Source organism: Gavia stellata, chromosome 2 (assembly GCF_030936135.1).
Source record: "Gavia stellata isolate bGavSte3 chromosome 2, bGavSte3.hap2, whole genome shotgun sequence".
Classification (NCBI taxonomy): Eukaryota; Metazoa; Chordata; class Aves; order Gaviiformes; family Gaviidae; genus Gavia; species Gavia stellata.
This window is the reverse complement of record NC_082595.1, coordinates 32,130,909-32,150,951: the sequence shown is the minus strand read 5'-3', so window position 1 is coordinate 32,150,951 and position 20,043 is coordinate 32,130,909. Positions and strand designations below refer to the sequence as shown.

The 20,043-nt window shown below is 38.6% G+C and overlaps 1 protein-coding gene across 1 annotated transcript; it reads right to left on the bottom strand.

The window, feature by feature from the left end:
- Positions 1-5,711: 5,711 nt before the first annotated feature.
- ARV1 (ARV1 homolog, fatty acid homeostasis modulator) lies at positions 5,712-19,876 on the bottom strand. Its single transcript, XM_059835575.1, has 5 exons — positions 19,778-19,876; positions 9,967-10,086; positions 8,146-8,299; positions 6,703-6,927; positions 5,712-6,225 (listed from the first exon to the last, which is right to left on the bottom strand). Exons 1-5 carry the CDS (start codon positions 19,874-19,876, stop codon positions 6,119-6,121), a joined length of 705 nt encoding a protein of 234 aa, XP_059691558.1. The 3' UTR covers positions 5,712-6,118.
- Positions 19,877-20,043: the final 167 nt, after the last annotated feature.

The following is a 20,043-nucleotide window of genomic DNA, read 5'->3' as shown; positions in this document are numbered from 1 at the left end:
ACACCGATAAGGCTTATGCTCAAAGTGATACATTCACTTTTGCTCCCTATCCTGCAAAATCCAAGCTGTTTTTCCTGGTGCTGGTATGTGGCACTTTATGATGCGCTCAATGAAGAATATTTTCTTCCTAGTTATTATTACCCTTTTGTTGGCTTTTGATTTCTAGTGATCAAAAGAACGCTGTAGTCCTACTGAGAGAAAGAGATGCTATCTCTGCTGTAGCCAAGACATGATACATCAGTGGCTTTGAAGGTTAGAACCAAAGCTTTATACTGGAAGTGAAGTGAGCGACAAAAGAAGGGATCAAAGTTTAGGAGTGATGCATGTATGACAGCATTGGATGGGCTACAGCATGTGTGGCAGGGAATCACTATAAAGGTAACACCCACAGATGCTTACAGAGTGTATTAGCAGTTCTGAGAAGAGAATGTGAGGTGAGTAGAAGCGTGTCTGTGTGGCTGAGATTTTGTTTTCTTGTTTAAATTTGTGCAATGTTACTGGATTCATTTACTGAAAATATACCAATGGTTTGTAGCATTTTTTAAAAAAGTAACTTTACTCAAGACCTGCCTGTGCTTTCTACCTCAAAGTCTCCAACTGTCACATAGGATACCTTAATTTTCCTTTCAGATAGCTGAAAGTAAGATCAGTTAATGTGCAGTTCCCTTCCCTCCACGTTTTTTAACTAAGTTCAGATTTATTTTGGCACATAGCAGCGGCAGTAACTTTAAATTCACAATAAGGGATTAATGATTTGCTGTATATACCCCTAAAAGTCTTCAGATACGTATATTATAGAACTGTATGCCAGCAAGGGTCAAAGTTAAAGCTTCCCTTAACATAACAAAGGAGATGATGTCTTTAAACATGCCACCTTCAAATTCCCATTCCCTGGCTCCTGGCATGTCTGTTTCAGTATCTGACATTCATAGTGTTGATTGACTCCCAACAACCTGCAGCTGAAAGGACTTAATGCTTTTCATCTTTTTAAGCAGACAAGAACAAATTAATCCTCCCCCAAATCCTGTGATGGTGGGAGGTATAATCATTTTATGGAGCCACATATATGACTTGCTCAAGGTCGCAGCAGTAGTCGGTCTATAGCCAGGATTAGGATTCAGGTCTCAATTCAGGTCCCCACTCCTCTGGTCTGATAGCTATGGCAGGCACTTCTGTGCAGTTTATGGACAACAGTTCTTTTGCCTAAAAATGTACTCAGAATTACTTAGAGATTATAACAAATTATGGGGGCCATCTGGATTTATTTCTGCAGCAGCCAGCACATGTACAAACTGTGTGAGTTTACACTCTTACGCTACTATGTAGAAGAATTTAAACCACATTGTTACCCAGGAAAAAAAACCCCCAATATTAAAACATCATTGGCAGTATTTCCTAGCTGCTTTACAGACCTCCCATTTATTTATACAGGGCTCAAAAGAGCTTTACAAATTTAGGACAGCAGATCATGTTTAGGAAAAAGATTTTACAAAGCTCCTCATGTTCAGATCTTCTTTCTAGCCACCTCAGTAATATAGTAAGCATTATAGAAAAGACTTAAGAAGGTCAGAACAGCATTGTAAGAGGCAGGGAGAAAATGGGAATCTTGTTATATACACCTTCCTGTGAATTCTAACTGCAGCAACCTGGGTTTCAAATTAATTCAGCAACAAAATTTCTATTGATTTTTAGCATTGGAGGACTGCATTTACTATATCTTTTGCCATATGGATTTTCTCTGAGCTCAGCAAGGCTACTCAGAATAATCCCAGCTTGCCGGACTGTTTGTGTCTTAAACAAAGAGATGCCGTGCTAAATAATTTGCATTTTATAGCTTTCATGGTACATATATTGAATTGACCTCGATACCAAGTCACCAAAACAAGTATTTTGTGACATGTTTTTCATCACTAACTTCACTCTAACATTTCTCCAAACTGAAAATGAATGTTAATTGTCAAAGCCTGAATTTGTGATTTTACAAAACAAAAATTAATTAGAAGAATACACATTCATAGTGCTTTTATGTTCCTTCCAGTTTTGGAAACAATGGTGCCTTACTTTTCAACTCCAGATGGCACTGTGGTGCTTAACACTACCCAATTGCATGCAAAAGCACGCAAGCTCCTGAAAAACAATGGCTTTCTTGTTTTATGAGAAATCAGCTGCTAATAGTTTTCCAGTGCAGATGTCCTATTTTATTTTCAGTTCAGTGAAGACTGGGCTAACAAATGGCAGTTTATATGCCTGAGATACGACTTCTCATGGCAGAAAGGATTCGCTTGTCTGTACTTGCACAAGGTCATGAGGGTAGTAGCCCTTGCCTCCACCAGCAAAACCTAACGCAACACACACTATTGCACAATGAAGGGAGAAGGTCTACAGTTGCACAGACCTTCCTATTCACAGTGATTAATTCTATCTATCTCCGTACAACTGGTAATTCTGTTCATAAAAGTGCATTTTCAAGGATGGAGTGCAAATCACTGAAGTAATGAGGTTATCAGTAACTTTTCTAGGGAAACCCATAGACTGTACTGTTTGGGAGACATCCTTTGCCGTTCCATGTTATCATTTAGACTATTACAAGAATGTCTACAATAAATCATATTCTTCCTTCATGTTCGTCCTTTGAAAATTTAGAGGTAGGACTTCCATATATTTGCTTAATCATACACTCATCTATACTGCATCTTTTCTTACATATTAATTTTTCTTGAGATTCTATCTCCTTAGTTCTTATAGTCTTCTCAACTGTTTAATTTTGTAGAAGTCTGCCTGACATCTATATTCTTTTAACCCTTCCTAGCTTATACTCTAATTCTCCAATTTTGTGTAGAGTAATTTCTAAATACTTGTTACCTGACCTACAGACCCAGTTAAAGTTCCCAGGTCCCACCGCACAATCCCTAAACCGTTGCTCAACCCAAGTCTGAATAACATCACTGGTTCTTCTGTGCATTTCATCCGACAGAATTCCAGAATTTGCTCCACAGGCCGATTAGTTTCCCATAGTCCACGACAACCCTTTTGATTCTAAGCAAAACTCAAAGAGTTTACATGGGTTCATTTGCAGGCTGTTACATTTTCAACCCAAGCAAGTCCTTTCCTGTAAGTTAAGGAAGCAATTGAAGATACATAGAAAGGGGAGGCTATTTGTCATATATCTTCCAGCACAGATGACTGTTTCATTACAAAGAGTTTATGAAAGAAGAGGAGCTCAAAAGACAAAAAAGAGTAAAAGTGAGAGAGATGACTGTCTGAAATAGGCAGGACCTTAAAATAGGCTAGGTTCTCTCAAGCATTTGAGATACGGAATAATTTTCCAAAGGCATCAAAAATGCACACACACCTGCCCACACACACAGAGGGCATCCTCAAGTTCTCCCTAGATTTATGAAATATTAGTGTATTTGTCATGTTAGTTCTGGTAAATGAGTAGCCATAAAACCACACAAGGCAGAATGTCCTGCATCGCTAGTAATGAAGCCTCTGAAGACTGAAAACCTGTACAACACCTGCTTTCGCTCCACAGCTCTGTAGCTCTTAATTTTCTTCTCCATCCTCAAAGTTGCATACGGACAGTGGTGGCTCCTGATAGCAGTACAGCGTGCATAACTGATATGTTATTGGCATATGTGACACAATAGATAAGCACTTCTTTTGGAATGCGTTCATGTCCATTTTACATCTTCTGAATAAAACTCAAAAAATGTGCTGAAATAATTATTTTTAATTCAAAATAAAGTTTAAGAAAACTGTTCCTAAACAAAATTTATATACAGTGTATTTACAATTTTGCTGCTGAGTAGACAATATTTACATTACATGTAATGCAAAATCTTCCCCTTGCATTAGTCACACTAAAGGCTGAGTGGAGCACATTTAAGACTGAAACCAGTGCCAGAGCAGTCAAGGAAGAAACTTCTGAAAAAGAAATCTTTTGTGTGTAATCATGACACACAACATTAATTAAAAAAAAAAATAATTTAACCTAAGACGAACAAACCAAAGCACTGTTGCTACATCATTAGAAACACAAAATTGGCAGTAGAAAGAATGTACATTTCTTGAAGAGGGACATACAGAGTGGTGAGAAACTTTATCAGTTGCCATGCTAAGGTTGTACTAAGATGAACAGAGAGCTGAGTAAAAGCCAGATGACAGCCACAATAACAAAACAGGGTTTGGCTCTGCAGGCACCAGCATTTTCCTATTGCATATTCTTCTGTCATCCTCTCTGCTGCAGTACAACTTCATTCCCTCTTAAACTCAAGGCAGAAGGTGAAGGAGGAAAATGAAAACAGGCCAGACCAGCATCCCTGAAGCTTTTCTAAAAGATCTACTGCTCTTTCCCTTTGTACCCTCTCAACTTGCAGCCTCTGTTGCAACACTATGTGCTGGTGGTGCGGGAGGAAGATGAGCACTACTCAAAGCACATTTGGCAACATACTGTTTTTAAAAAAGCTTTTGGGAGTGGACTATCTCCCCACATCTAATTATGTAAAGCAAAGCATGTTCTAAGTACCTTGTTGCCAAAGCTGTTGCTCAGCCAATGAGCAACTGCACACCTACACGCAATTGTCTGGCCACTGATTCACACCAGTAGCAAGGTGGATCCCTCATACACCTTCACAACTATGTGCTTGCTGGGGCAGTTGCAGTGTTAAACTGTCTCATGTACTTAAAAGAGGTTGCAATTTGGGGTTTTTTTTGCCTTCTCTAGCCATACCATCACATGGTCAGAAAGATGTCAACTGTAACACAAATGGTGCCTGAGTGGTGTCTGCCTCTGACCTATTAAAACAGAATCAGCAACCATTTGCTTTTCTGACCAAAAAAACTTACTGTAGCACGGGCAGTTGCATCAGAAAACATGTCTGATGTCTTCTGTGGTCATAATCTAGACTTACTCTAAACCTGTTTGGAATTAACTTGAAGATGTTGCAAAATGTTATTTGATGCATTTTGCAAACCACAGATAGGATCCTGCATCTGAGGAAAATGAAGAATGGAAGTAATACCTGTAGATAGTACATCCTTCCAGAACTGAAGCAGGAGAATTAAACATTGGATAGAACATCATGGAAACCGGTCTGCCCAAAAGAAGTAGGTTTGTGTCCTAATTACAGTCTTGAGGAAACCTATTCTGCCAGTTCCTTTATGGGTCATCTAGCCCTCTTTGCCTGCTGGGGAAAAAGGTGCAGAACTTCTATAACTGTTTCTTCACTAATTTAGGCCTAAACATGTTTTTGTTTTGTTTTTTTTAACAAGTACTATTCTATTGCAGAGCAGCCTCATACTTCACTTTTGCTTCCACTAAACCTGCTGCCAGATGAAGGCTGGGTGTGGAGGAAGTGGCTTAACATTAAATGCAGAAGCAGCGGTATCCCAAACAACCGTGTATGCTGGGGATCAGAGTCCTTTTGCTCTCTTTTCAGCTTTCAGAACAAAGCAGCAGTGTTTATGAGATCACATAAAATTTCAAGCCAGTTAAAACTACAGTTCCAGAGATGACTCTGGAACTAGATATTTTATTATTTTAGATTGTTACATAAACATTCCAGAGAAGGCACCTTAGTTTTCCCACTGTAGTTTTACTCCACAATACTTGCCTTTTCTCTAATAATCTGTTTGCACATGTTCACTTCTCTCTTTGAAAATCTGTTTTTGTGAAAATATCAATTTTGGCTTTTACATTTTTCCACTGACTCTCTTCTTTCCTCTTCAGGGAACAATTCATCCTCCTCTTTCTGCCAAAATGCAGTGATTGGTAACAGTGATGAATTTTATTTTAGTGTACCTTTTTTGTTACAGCCATAGCTATGCAGCCAGATTTATAAAGCTATTAGGATAGTGACACAATCATATTTTTAATGGGAAAATAAACAAGCTAAGGCAGAGGTTTTATGGCTCACCACATTAAATAGCCAAACTTCTGAAGTTTCTCATTTTAACTCATCCTAAAACTGTCTACACTCACTACTAATGCAAGTTTTTGTTTTCTGTCACCTTCTTTATCATTATGAAAATAATGTCTTTGGATCTTGCTGGCAGAGATCATTCTTAGAAAATGATCATCATGTTGTTGATATTTCTTCAGATCTGGACTGATGTTTCAAAAATCCCATCCCATTTTCTGGAACAAGTAGACCACACCATTTTCCAAAACTAATCCAAAGATGATGGCCAACCAAGGGAGCATTCGGTTCAAGTTCAATGTAACTGCAAAAGAAAACAGAACAAATGTATCACCATTTAAGAAGATCATAGAAACCATGTGAGAATTCTTACTAATTTGTGTAAGAAATCACACAAATCTGTTAAAGTCTGCATTCCAAAGCCATGCATAAAATTAACATGAAATTTTCATCTTCCAGACACACAAAGAATTCTACTTTATGTTTCATGATCCACGATGAGTTTTCTCAAATTCTAACTGATGGATCTGACAGATATAATACAGCATATACAAAGAGATGATGGTGAGATGAGAGGTACTTTTTCTTTTTTTAATAAAATGTTTTGTTTCATTCACTTTCTATTAAAGTCTAAATAAAAGTTTTAAGCTAGGGCTATTTCAGTCACATATCTGATACTGATTAAAAAAATTTAACAGAATAATAATGGCTTCTATAACAGCTGCATTCTCTCGCACACATTCTATACAAATAACGTAGTAATAAAAAAGCAGAAACATACCTCTAATTGCCTGAGAGTTTGATATCAAGACAAACACTTTAATAAACGCAAGGCACAAAGGCGTGTAGTCATGTTCCCAAATAACAGCTGGAATTAGCAAAAGCTTTCCATAGCTTGACAACAGTAGTGCTTTGAGAAGTAAAATGAAGTCAGACTTTGTTTTCAGCATCTCAGGTCTCATCCACCATAAAGAAATAAAAATGCCAAGCAAAAATGAAGTTTGTTCTAAGGGGAAATAAGAGGAGTTGGAAAGAGAGAATGAAGTGCCAAAATCAAGTCCTTTTTTCAATGAATTTCAGTGAAATGATGCAACTGAGCCACTGCTATTTAAAGGACATATGCAAACATGAACATGTCCTCCATCTCCTGTGTTCATTCATGACATTCAAAATAATTCTGTCACAGAATTCTGTCTGTAGGATTGTCATACATGCGATTTCTGACATCGTACAACATAGGAAGTTTAGCATACGAACTTCCTTTACTTTTCCTTTTTAACAAAAGGAGAGGGTTTTTTTCAACTGTCTGTTAGCTGTAAAACAAAATCAATACTTGACTTTTTTGAAAAGGTCACCAGCAATGAACCCTTTCCATCCAGCATGAGAAAGAACACTAAGGCGAAAATATCATTGAGCTATTAGACTTTTTTTCACACCACATCCCTGCGTAACACTGGTATTAATGCAGATGTCAAAGCAACTCTCTCGACAACTAACAGATGAATTACTACTGAAAAATAATTTCCAACATTTTTACTGACCAGTTATGAAAGCCTAATTAGAGCAACACTAGACAATAAATGACTGAAGTTAAAATCTGAATGTCTAAGGGAAATACTAGTTTTAGTCTGTGGGCTTGATTTAAACTCCATCATCAGAAAAAACATGAGAATAAAAGTATTAACCAAAATAAAACAAAAACCCTCCCCTGCCTTCAAATTTAGTCTTGCAGCACCCAACTATTTACTCTTTACCAGTGATGACACTGCTCTGTATCTTTGTGTATTCATGTAAAAAACCAAAAAAAGCAGATACAGCTTTTCCCGATTATCGTTTACTTCTATACGAATCATCCTTAACGTTGCATCACCTTAATGAAAAATAAACCTTGGAGTCAACATGAAATATGGAATAAGGCTGAACTCTACATTGGTCTTCAAAACTATGTAGATGGATTCAGATGAAGATTTCTGAATATTGCTACTTTTCAGTGCTTTGGTATCTAAAGCTTATTACATCAGTCTGAACTGTAATCAGGATCGAAATACGCATTTGCATTAAATGAAGGCAAATGAGAGAGTATGTGTATAATCGTTTAACCATACTGGGTAGGACATGACATCCAGTCTGTATTAATTTTTGCAATACAGGCTTGATGAAAGACTCGTGAAGTTATTCAGTGCTTAAAGAGTAAATAGTTACATGAACTAATCATCGATCTTACCTAGAGAAGCTATACCAAACATTCTATAAAAATCCCATTCCTTGGCATATCTTATTAAGTCATCAGGATCTGTATTTTGGCTTGAATCCTGTAGTTGCAACCACCTGAGATAAGCCTCACAGAGCAAACAAAATATGCAGAGCTTCCCATGAATCTGGTAAATGAAAAAATAATAAAAGCATTAGTATTAAATCAGCATAAATTAAAGTATTAGTATTAAATTGGTATTTAAAATACATTTCTACATCTCCACACAAACAAGTTCTGTAGGTTTATTATTTTTGTTTAGAAAACAATAAGCAAATTACTTCTGTTAAGCCACTAGTTTAGCACATCATCCTTTTAACATAAATTAACATGATAAGACAATTAGAGAAGGCAGAAAACTGCATGAACAGTTCCATACAGAAGAATGCTTGTAATTGTAGTTTGTAAAGCCTGTTTTATATTTTTTTTTTAATTGGGAAGGGTGTTTCAGTTAGGAATATAAAACCAAAATTGTGCCATAGCTAGCAGAACTATACCATCAAAAATTTTAGTTTCAGGCCAACTACTCCCTTCAGTGAACTGGTTTAAATAGCCTTGTTTCTGTTTTTCCCTGGGACAATCTCCGTTAGAAGAAACTGGTAGCGTAGTTACACCAAAAACATTTCTTAATTCAGATAAGGGTGAAGAACCAAAAATAAACGGAACAATGTAACTAAACAAAACTTAAAAGTATCCTCTGAAGTGACTACAAAAATGATGTTGTGAGGGTCCACAGTTAGCATGTTTCCACATTAAACAGTCTGTAAGCCAGTGTGTATGTGGGGTGAATTCTTATTTTATACAGATTTAAATAAACCAATGCAATTTCTGTGTGTAGATTCTACTTTTACCATTAGAGACTAGTTACGCCAATAGCACACACACGCACAGGCTAAGCCAGTTTAAAATTCTACTCAATTTATTTGAATAGACAAAATTTCCACAGATGGAATAGTTCTTCCAGAAGCCTCATGGAAAACATCACCACCAGTCTCCAGAAACACTGAATTCATTAAAAACCTTTAGTCAGATTTATGCTTCAAAGACGAGGTGAATGTATCTATCTACATTGCTTAACACTGGACTGGCCAAGAAGTATCAACAAGAACACAGCATACACTTCTGCTTGGATAGTTTGCTCTAGATTAGCTTCCCTTTCCTGGGAAACCATTCCTTAAAGTAGAAATATGCAATTCTGTCAGAAAAGCTACACCTATACACTCCAGCCAGGCCAAGCACAACTAAGCTGACTATGTAACTCTGCAGCAAGAACGCTTCATGTGAAAGCCACTATCTTTTGCTATAGTTTTGAGGACATGGTTAATCACTCAGGAGGAAACTCGTGAGAAATTAGTACAGGAGGTTTAATTGGCAGAGTATTGTTAACATGGTATATTATACTACTATAGCTCGTTTCAAAAAGAACTGTTTCCAACAGAAATTTAAGTTGGAAATTAACTTGAAATTAGACCTTTCTCTTCCAGTGAGTCCAATTAGGACTCTCTTTAACATGTAGGATGACTGCTGTATTTACTGGTATCGTGGTATTGCTGCTGGGGAGACAGTAACTTTCTTCGTAACATCTGGAGTTTGAGATTTCATGTGTTCTATTCATGATACTAGACACTTAACCCGTTCGAGAAAAAAACTGATCCAGCTTGATGGAACTTGTGGAAGGGCAGAAGAACAGTTCCTAAAATTTTACAACCATTACTTACCAAACCTAAATATATCTTTAAACAAAACAAAACAAACAAAAAATAATAATCACAGGGTAGGGGCATAGCAACTTACATTTATCTTTGTATTGAAAAGAATGTGCCTGTATGCTTGTGCTTTACATAATACAGCATTAACCAAGATGATAACAGGATCATACTCAATGTATTTGTCCACAGGTTTCTGGCAGGATTTCTGAAAGTCACAAAATAACAAGAAATAGAAGAAAAAAAAGAAAAAGAAAGCAAGCGTTTATTAAATGTTCCTCTACACTCAGCTCAATTGCATAAATCCAAAGTAGCTACTCAATTCTTATTAGTCTTCCCTTAATGTAATCTTCATTTTCAACAGGTTCTTAATCCATCCAGAAAAACTGCTTCCCTCTCTTGACACTACAGTTGACACAAGGATTTTCCTTACAAAACATAAAGATACATTATCAATTTTTACAGGCTTCAGATTAACACAGTACATCCTTGCATACTTTATTACCTTAGTTACCATTTTGTGTCCTGCAGATGCAAAAAAACACAAACTGCCTTCCCAACATTTAAGAAATGCACCAGTATCTTGTTAAAAGTTACCTGATCTTGGTCCATCTACTGGGTACTTTGGGATTTTTTTTTTTTTTTAGTATTTTTTGGAAAGAAAATGAATTTCTTTCATCACTTCTTTCTTTTAAAAGAGATGCTTTATCCTTCTATCCTACCTTATTCCTCCTTTCAAGAAAAAATTAAATGTTTTTTCCTGTTGCATTGGTCTTCCATACTGGTAAGTAGTCCAGATGTTTCAATTAATTTTTGATTATTGAACAAACACCAATACATTTAGAATACTGATAATGTAGGTTTCACATGCAGATATAGCCAGAGTTGGAAGTTGCTACTGAACAGTGGTAAGACACTAGACCATTACTTCTCCAATACGTCTGCTGGTTCCTGCTGTGCCTACTAGGGAGGTTACTTCACCTGGACCACTGGGAACTGCTTGTCATCAACCCCCTTCAAATTTATTGACCTACCTGCTCAGGTGGTCACTCCTTGACTTGAGTTAAATGAGAAGGGCTAACAACAGGCTATTATACTAACTGTGAACAGGACAGTTAAGTAACAGTCTTATAAAAGGCCCACCTAGCAGACCTGAGGGGGAAATAACTTCTAACAGAGAGCTGAGGAGCAGCAGCAGTTGATCACAGCAACCCTTCAGTTCAAGCAAGCGCACTTGCAGAAGGGTGCTCGCCGGCAGGTCAGCTTTCTCTTGCTGCTGATCCTCCAGCTCAGCTACTTGTTTCCTCCAACCTGTCCTCAGCTAATCCCGCTCCCCAGGGCCTTTGCATTAGCTGCCATGCTCAGAGTACAACAGTCATAGGAGTGATCGCTATTTCCATTTTAATGAGTGCACAGCTGTGCACTGCCAGAAGAGAAACCTATGCACACAGCTTTCTGAAATTCTGTACCAGTCAAAAATGCAGCATTAGACAACACACACCTACAGACAAACTCCCAGGAAAGAACAAAAACTTTTTTTCAATTTTATAGGGATTTCTTGTGTCCAAAGTTAACTTTGCCTTGCTACTTACCAGATTTATTATTGGAGAATTCGAGAAGCAAAATTTCACTAGCAAACTGACTCAAAAGTCCAATATCCATATCGAGAAAAACATCCAAACAAATGCATAAGTTGAACAGAGAGTCTAAGGAATGTTCCTACCACTAATCAGTGTTTCTTGGTCCAGCTCAAGGAAAAAAACCCAACAAACTCATTTGGATTAGAAAAGGTAATACTGTGACAGTAGACAAGTTATAGGTAATGAATTAAAAAACTGACTCAATTACCCAACAGTTTGATAGGTCTAAATTTAAAGTGAGAGAGATGGAAGAAAGGACATAATTAACAGAAGACCACAGCTACAGCATTTAATAGGGTGAAAAAGAAATTGCAACTATAATTAAAGGCAGTGTCTTGCTTCAGCTCTTTCTACAGGGAAATCATGAACAGAATTCTCAGAGGTAGTAATTTACGTATGTCAAATCTCTGGGTTGATGTAGCACAGGAAAACTGCCATTTTTTTATAGGCTTATTCACACAAGCACTGCACAAGCACAAACAAAAGATTATTCTTGAATACAATGGCTGTCATAAAGGTTAGAGGAAGGATATCCAACATACCCCAGGATTTATTATGCTCTCAAATTTTCCTACAACTGAACATTTTTTGACCAGGGTCAAAAATCTTTCTGAGAAGAGTAAAGAATGATCTTTTCAAGCGAAGGGTCCCAACAAAACACCAGTCAAAAAACTTGCAGTTAAGAGGTACTGAAAAATTTCCACAGATGGCTGACATGAATTTTAGACAATTAAAATAATCAGACCAACCCTCCAGGCAAAACCAATGATACAGAAATTCTATTGCAGATAAATAAGGAGACTGCTACAAATGAATACACAAATAGTGGTGTTACCCATAAGAATGGGTCTTCTGCTCCACAGCTTCTGGCAGCCACAATCAAATCTTCTGCAGCTGTGAGAATGATGTTTAATTCAGTATTTCAGCATACCACCACCGAACACTTATGAATCCTATTTCTCTTGTGTTACTTCAACAGGAAAAGAAAATCTGCCATATCACATAAGAGCAGCTATCTTCAAGGAGTTTTCACACACAGACTCACACACACATTCACATCTGCCTGTCTTACAGAGCTAGATGAGAGCCCTATTCTTAATACACTTTATATTTCTATTTGAATCTCAACTGTATGAAGAAGTCGTCCTTTGTGCTTATCCAGCCAGTGACCTAGCCAGTGTGAGTTCACTCAGGGACTTGTGAGACCTACAAACCACCTTACTGCCAAAGACTTGCATGTGCACTGCCGTAGACTACCTGGACAAAATGAAGATGACACTTGCTATACCATGAGAACATTACAGAATTAATAGACCCTCTGGGATGAAATCTTCTCCACACCTGGCTTTTTTGTTATTTTTTCCAGCTGTACTACTAAAACATCTGACACTAACCTTAAATGCCTAGGAAAAAGTTGTGACTAGAGCCTGACTTCAGCAAAATCAATGCAAGCAAGGGTTAGTGCAGTTTAAGTACACGTAGGTTTAACTAGATAGCTTTATCTAGTTAAAGTCATCTAACTTTACAAACATCGATAATCACTAACACTTTCAGAGAAGATCAGTATGAGCAGCTCAGCTATGGAGAACTGCTTGGATGCTTACTTTTAAGGTTTTAGTCAGGCAGTTTAGAGTGAAGTACAATACTGGTCCTCATGTCTCATTCCCAATTGCAGTTCTGCACAGCTGTAGTCAACGGCCTGTTCAGTATGACTGAAGAAGGCACATCTTTAACAAAACCAAGCCTTTTCAGTCTTCTTTGGGCTTTTGCGAAGAAATGCCTCAGTTATCATAACCAGTTCTAAAATGATAGAAGTAACTGGATTTCTCTATGTTTTTAACCACTTTTTAATTTCTTCCTTAAATACATAACTAACATCAGAAACAGGAAGTAACTGGTATCTTTCCCTGAAAAAATAGACATTACTTTGATTAAAAGGTACTTTCAGATTATGTTGCAGAAGAGAAAGGTCAAGCTTGACACCATAAATTCTATTCAAGCATCTTCTTCTAAATTGGTAAATTTAATGAAAATTATGAATGTTTGATACTGACCCACAGAAGTCCAATAAATACTGTAAAAAATCCTAAGAATATACCCTAAAAAAGGGTGTTGAATGTATTTCAATATTCTAATGACTTTGAATGGATATTAGTTTAGGAATTGTTTGACTAGTCAAATATTGCCTGTTGTTGCCAAAAAAAAAAAAAGCTTCCATTTTTATAACTTCAAAATTTGCTTAGTTATCTTAAAAAAAAAAAGTATTTTAAAAAATGAGCAAAGGCAGCTTTAAGGAAAAAAGAAATCTTCAAAAGCTAGTACAACTAAGTTCTTCATAGTGTAGTGTATCAGATTCTTTCTGATCAAAGCAATCCAAAACAGTTAAGGAAAGTAACACATGTTTTAACATCTCAGTTGTACTAAACAAAACAAAGAAGCTCCGAAATGTTAACTCTGACTGTATGTTTATCAGCCTTTTATAAAACATTACTCAAAAGACATACCTCTTCTTTGTTCTGAACACAGTTCACAAACGTATGCCAAATACAACACAGTGTACAAATATGTGAGGAAATACCTACTATGACTGAAGGGCAAAGTCCCTAAAGTATATGAACGTGATTTTTTTAGACTACTCTCTCCAACATTAAAACATAACTGAATTTTTAAGAAAACGAATTTTGGGATGGAGGTGGTGGAAGGGAAAAATGTTCTTGAAGAGGAAGCCATAAGACACTACAGAAAATAGAAATATACATTGAATAACCAGGTTTCATCCTGAAGTATAAATAACATGAAAACCACACCAAGAATACATCTGCAAATCTCTGGCTATTAGAAACACCAGTGAAACAGTCCCATTTTAGCATTCTTTTCTCCAGGGACTGGGGTTTGGCAAAATTAAGCTACAATTTGTTGCTGGACTACTTATACAGCAAATTTTAACAACATTTACATAGCTTCAACATGAACATAGGTCCATTTACATAGGTTCACAGGGCAAACTAACACGGATGCATCATCTTGTGAGAGCGCCCTTAAACCCAGCTGCACCCTTAAGCAATAAAATGTAATTAGCTGTGCTGCTTTCAGGAATGGGTTCTTTATTAGGGATGTGGCTAAGTGTCATGATAAGCTGAAAACCAAAACAGCCCAGTTTCAGATGCGTTCAATTTCAGAAAACTGAAATTAAAAATACTGTTTTGTGATTTTTGCTATATGATACAGTTTCCAGTAGTGAGTTGGTCTGTAGATTGAGTTATGTAAGTAAGAAAAATAACATGCTTTATTTTCCAGGATGATCTCTGTACTCTTGACAGATTCTTTACCTTACCACATAAATGCTTTGCATTCAAAGCATTTACAGTCTCTCTGCCTTGCTGCAATAAAAGAGCTTTTTAATTATTTTTTAATTGCAGAAAAGCTAAATGAAGTGTGCACTGCTCACGCAATTTGGCTTTCTTATTACAAAACACAGGGGGAATCCTGACTGAGCTCTACATATTGCAATGAATAAATTATTTCCCTTTGTTCAGGTCTGGAACAATTAACATTTTTTAAACTTTATATTTAAACACAACACCATATATGTAATTTAAAACCAAATTTTAAAAAAATCGCATGTTTTTCCTTCTATTTTTGAATGAGTCAAGTTTGCTAATTTCCTTTTATGTTCATTGCACTTGGACTGCAGAATTTATTCCAGGTTAGCCGAATGTGGGTTTTTTCCCCCTGCAGCATTAATACTGTAGTGGGAATGTTATCTGAACAGTATTTTTTGTTACCGTTGTTAATGGTTGGTTCATAATATATTCAGTGAAGATTCGCTGTCTTACTGACAGATCATTTAAGTTTTAAGAATCTTAAAATGATTAACATCATCTCTTCTATAAAGAGCCACCTAGGCTTACTTTTACCATCGCTTCTGGTTCAGAATAGGGAAAACGTCAGCACGTTCACAGCACAGGACTAGAACCAGACTGCAGGAATTCACGTTTGTTGGAGGCAACCCTCACATGCCTGCACACCCTCCCCACACACAACCCACCACCCCCCACTTATCACACTGAAGAAAAAAAAGTTGTTCAATATGAACAACTCTCCCTGAGGAGGTGAATTTCCTCAGAATTTTACTATCCATTTTTAAGTACCTTTAAGTTCTTTTTAAGGAGCAATAGTCCACCTGTCTCTTGTAATGGCATTTCCAGAGCAAAACACATGCAGGATGAGAAAAAGGTTCATTCACCAAATGCAAACCTCAAGCAAGAAGGAATGCGCAATACCAGAGGTCTGGGCTAGGCATCTGCTGAAACTGGCCTTGATTAAACAGAACAGATTAAAAAAAAGTTATAGAACTTGAAGAATTTGCAGCAGTTAGCCACTTTGCAGAGCTCTTAAGAGAAGACATGACCTTTCCATCCTGAGTTTCATGGTGCTGAGTGGACTTCATGTTTGATAGAAGGTTTCTTTAAGTTTTTCAGTTATCTATTGCACTATTAACACTTGTGAGATCTTTAATGCTTGCCCGCATTAAAATTACAATATGGACTTCGAAGAAACTTTTAATTATCTTAAGAGCAGCAAGAAATACTGCAGGAACTAAACTGAAGCAGCACCATGAATATGAGGCTGAATTTCCAAAATTGTACTCTAATATTGTGGGTTGGAAACAGATGTTCCCTAATGGAAACTTTTAGTCTTTGCCTCTGGAAAAAATCCATTCTTCTCTTCAACAGACTAATAAGAGAATACAAAATCATGGTATTTTGCTTATGCATTCAAATTTAAATCTTCCACCTGAAAATCAGGCCCAGATCAGGTTAAACACATCCTAAAAACAAATATAGGACTAGACAGAAGATGCATTTGGGAGAACTTAAGCTTCTTCAACCTCAAGATGGTGTTCCAAAAGGTATTGAATGTCAGGAACATACTGAGAACGGCAAAGACCTTTTAGATGCAGCTTTATTAATTTATCAAGGATAACTTTAAACTGGCATGGGGCAAGTCTGTAGGTCAGTATAAATTAGTGATGATCTTGGCAATGTTCTGTTTGTTCCTAATTTTCTGGGGCCAAAACAAGAGAAGAAACCCTTTATGTTACATATCATATGGAACACATCTTGAGTGGGTGGGTTTTTTTTCCTTAATGTGTCAGTATTTTCATGTACTACTTGAAAATAGGATTAAAACACAAGTATCCCAAAGCTTTTTAACAAAAAAATTATCTAGAAGATGTCCACTGGCCTCACTTTGAGTATCACTATACAATCTTTCTATGTACTTTTCACTTTTTCTCCCTTATGCTACAATGAGCATAAGTACTTGATGCTGTAATTCCATAGAGACAGATGAAAACTGTTCTCAGGCTCAGTGGTCACACCTTCTAATCTCACCTCAGACCTCAAATTTTTCTTAAACAACTTCAGCTTTTCATAAGTTTTTAGAGGCCTGCACTCTAAGTTTTATAAATTATGCTTCACACTGGTAAGTGGGATCTTCGTATTTTCTAAAGTGGAGAAAGCTTCTAAGCTATCATTATTTTCAGGTTAAGTTGATTCATAACACTGACAAACTCATTATAACACTGCTCATGGAAGTTTGTGACGGGTATCAAATCACATTCTGTTCTTGACTACTTTTTGTTGTCAGTAGCGTGATGTTGACCAACTTTTTAGGTCTCTAGCCAGAGCACAGCATTGCCTGCATGGAGTAGAATGTCTGCAGAGGGTTAGTGCAGTGACAAAACTATTCTTCCAGATTAAAAGGAAAAAGTAAAATAAGAATTGCCCTATTAGAAACCATGAGCTCTTGGTAGCTGGAGACGACAGGAGTGCTTTCCTGCAATATGCAGATAAAGCTGAATTCAGATCAGTTCAACTGAACGAAACTTTTGATCTTGGCAATCTTCTAACATGCTCATCTTCACTTTGTAAACCATGAACCAACGTGTTTCTTACTAACACGCTTCATATTGCATGTTTTTCATGTGGACCGCTCCTACTCTCAGCACTTCCTGAGTGGCCAGAAATGGAGAGAAAGGGTTAGAGATTATATGACACGGCACCACATAAAAGCAACTAGGACTAAGACTGAAACTGAACCGTGATAACCCACAACACAGAGGAAACAAACTGGTAGGACTAAATGAAAAATGGTGCTGATCTAGACCTGCATGAAGATGGGCGTACAGAATTCCAAGTTGCTCGGAAAATGAGATACTTTACTCTTTCTTTTACTCTGTTCTTTAATCTGTTTGTAAGAGTTTGGTGTTCGTGATGAACATGGCAACTGGGACTTAATTCTTTGATTCTACATTGGATGCCACAACTCCGGAAGACGAGGATCTTCAGCCCTCAAATGGTTAAATACTAACAGGAACGGGTGCCGTCTACTGGCTCCCAGTTTCCCTTAGAGATTATCATAGCCAAATTAATAAGCATAATTGATGATCTGGGTTTCAAAGATGTGCTAAATCTTATGTGATATGGCTGCAGGCATAAGCTTTATACTCATCCTTTTGTATCCAACTTGACCTTGATTTCAAAGACGAGTTTGAAGCTCCACATGAAAGAGCTCCAAAGAAAACCATTCACATTTCTATCATGTACCAATGATAAATTTTGACTACATGATTTGACTACCAGTGATTTGATGTAGTTCATCTCCACTACTAAACATGACACATTATACCAACACGAAGCAGCAACTAAAAATGAATTTTTCCTTGCAGTGTGCATGCCTAAAGCCAGTAGAAATCAATCTCTATTACTTTGTTTGTCTTTTACCTAAGAAAACTGCTGATATCTCCAGTTTTTGAAAGTCTGCAGAGATTTTTGTGTACATTTTCAGCTGATTTATGCTCTACAACAACAAGCCATTTTAACTGACTGCTAGGCTGGAAAAAGAGAAGGATGTGAATCAACTCTTTCTACTATCATCAGTAATTTGTACATATCTTGTTTTCAAAGCATCTTGTTGATAACAGAAGCTGAGATCTAACATGTACGTCTTTCAGCTTAAGCTAACCACTACCTCCCCAAATATAAACTGGCCGTAGACCTCTATGATCTGGTCACCTGTTATGTTTATAGCTTCACGCTTAGTAAATCAACCCATCTTCTAGCAGCATTCTCAAAATGCCAAAGGCTACAAAACAGGGGGAAACAACCACAAAGGAAGTTTGAATGATACACAACTAATTCCTTACGAAACACAAAATATTCAACAATTTGTCCAAAAATCATGGTTTCCCAATTTTATAAGGAGCAGACAGGACGCTGTGAAACACAGTCACAGATAAAACCAACAGCTTAGTCAAGATGTATTTGCAGATGCCGCCATTCCAAAATTCTTATTTTTTTCCCCCCACACTAAAACATAGGGTGCAGAGTGACGCAATCTTTTACAGGCTACCAAAAAAAACCCCAAACAGTCAAAACTAACCACTGGAAGCAAGCCTACATAAACCCTATCAAAATTTGAAAACAGTAATTTAGGAATAGTTGAAAACACTGCTTGAAAAGGTAAATGCTTTTTTGCTGCGGCTGCAAAGTCTCCAAGAAAAGGTGACAGACACTGAGAGAGACGAAAGTTATTTTACCTTCACGAAAACACTATAGGGAGAAACCGAACTCTGGGAGGCAGAGCGGGAAGGGAGAGCCACGCGCAGCCTTGGGCATGCCGGTACCCGCCGTAGCCGGGTACGTAACACCGAAGTCCTTGCGCCGACGCCCAGGAGTCATCGGTCAAACCCCGACATTTACGTCCAGCTGCGCGCCAGCTTCACGGAAGCCGTCCGACCGCGGAGCCGCGCTCGGAGCTGCCTTTCAGCCAGCGGAAGACAGCGAGCACGGTGACAGGCCTACCCAGAGCCCGGTACCGCAGCGCTCCGGCCAACCGGGACAGCGCCGCCGCGCGGGTGCCCTCCGGGAACCGGAGGAAATGGCGGCGGGCAGCACGGCAAACCGGAAACCCCCTCCCGCGCCCAGGGAAACGGCCAAGCCGCGGGCGTCGCACCCGCGAAGCAACGCGCCAGCGCCCGAGCCCGGCAGCAGGGGGCGCTTCCGCCGCGCGTGGGGCGCGAAGGGGCGCGGCCAGGCGGGAACGCCACCACGTGCCGCGCGCGCCACCGCCTGCTGTGACGTCGAAGCCTCCTGCTTGCACCCCTCCCCCCACTGCCACTCCCCTCCGGTCTCCCTCGCCCGCTGCCCGGCCGCCCCGCCCCCGCCACGCTCGCAGGCCGCCGCCCCGACTCACGCAGATGGAGATACGGAGGACCCCGCGCTGGTAGTCCCTGTACAGCTCCGCCGCCTCCCTGTTGCACTCGATGCAGCGGTAGGCGCCAAGCGCCGCCATGGCACGCGAGAACTCGCCCCGGCCTGTCAGCGCTTCAAACGCCCTCGCTTCCGCGCTTGGGGTGGAGCCCGCCGTGTCCCGCGCCGCAGTGCGTTCTGGGAGTTGTGGTTTGCTGCTGCCGCCGCCGGTCAGGACGCGCCGGCGCGGAACTCCATGTCCCAGGGGGC

Coding starts and splice junctions, on each gene's coding strand:
- ARV1 (XM_059835575.1), bottom strand. CDS start 19,876: ATGGCGGCGCTTGGCGCCTACCGCTGCATCGAGTGCAACAGGGAGGCG. Junction 10,087..19,777: donor TCCTCCGTATCTCCATCTGC/GTGAGTCGGGGC, acceptor TGTGACTTTCAG/AAATCCTGCCAGAAACCTGT. Junction 6,226..6,702: donor AAACTCTCAGGCAATTAGAG/GTATGTTTCTGC, acceptor TTTCTTTTGCAG/TTACATTGAACTTGAACCGA.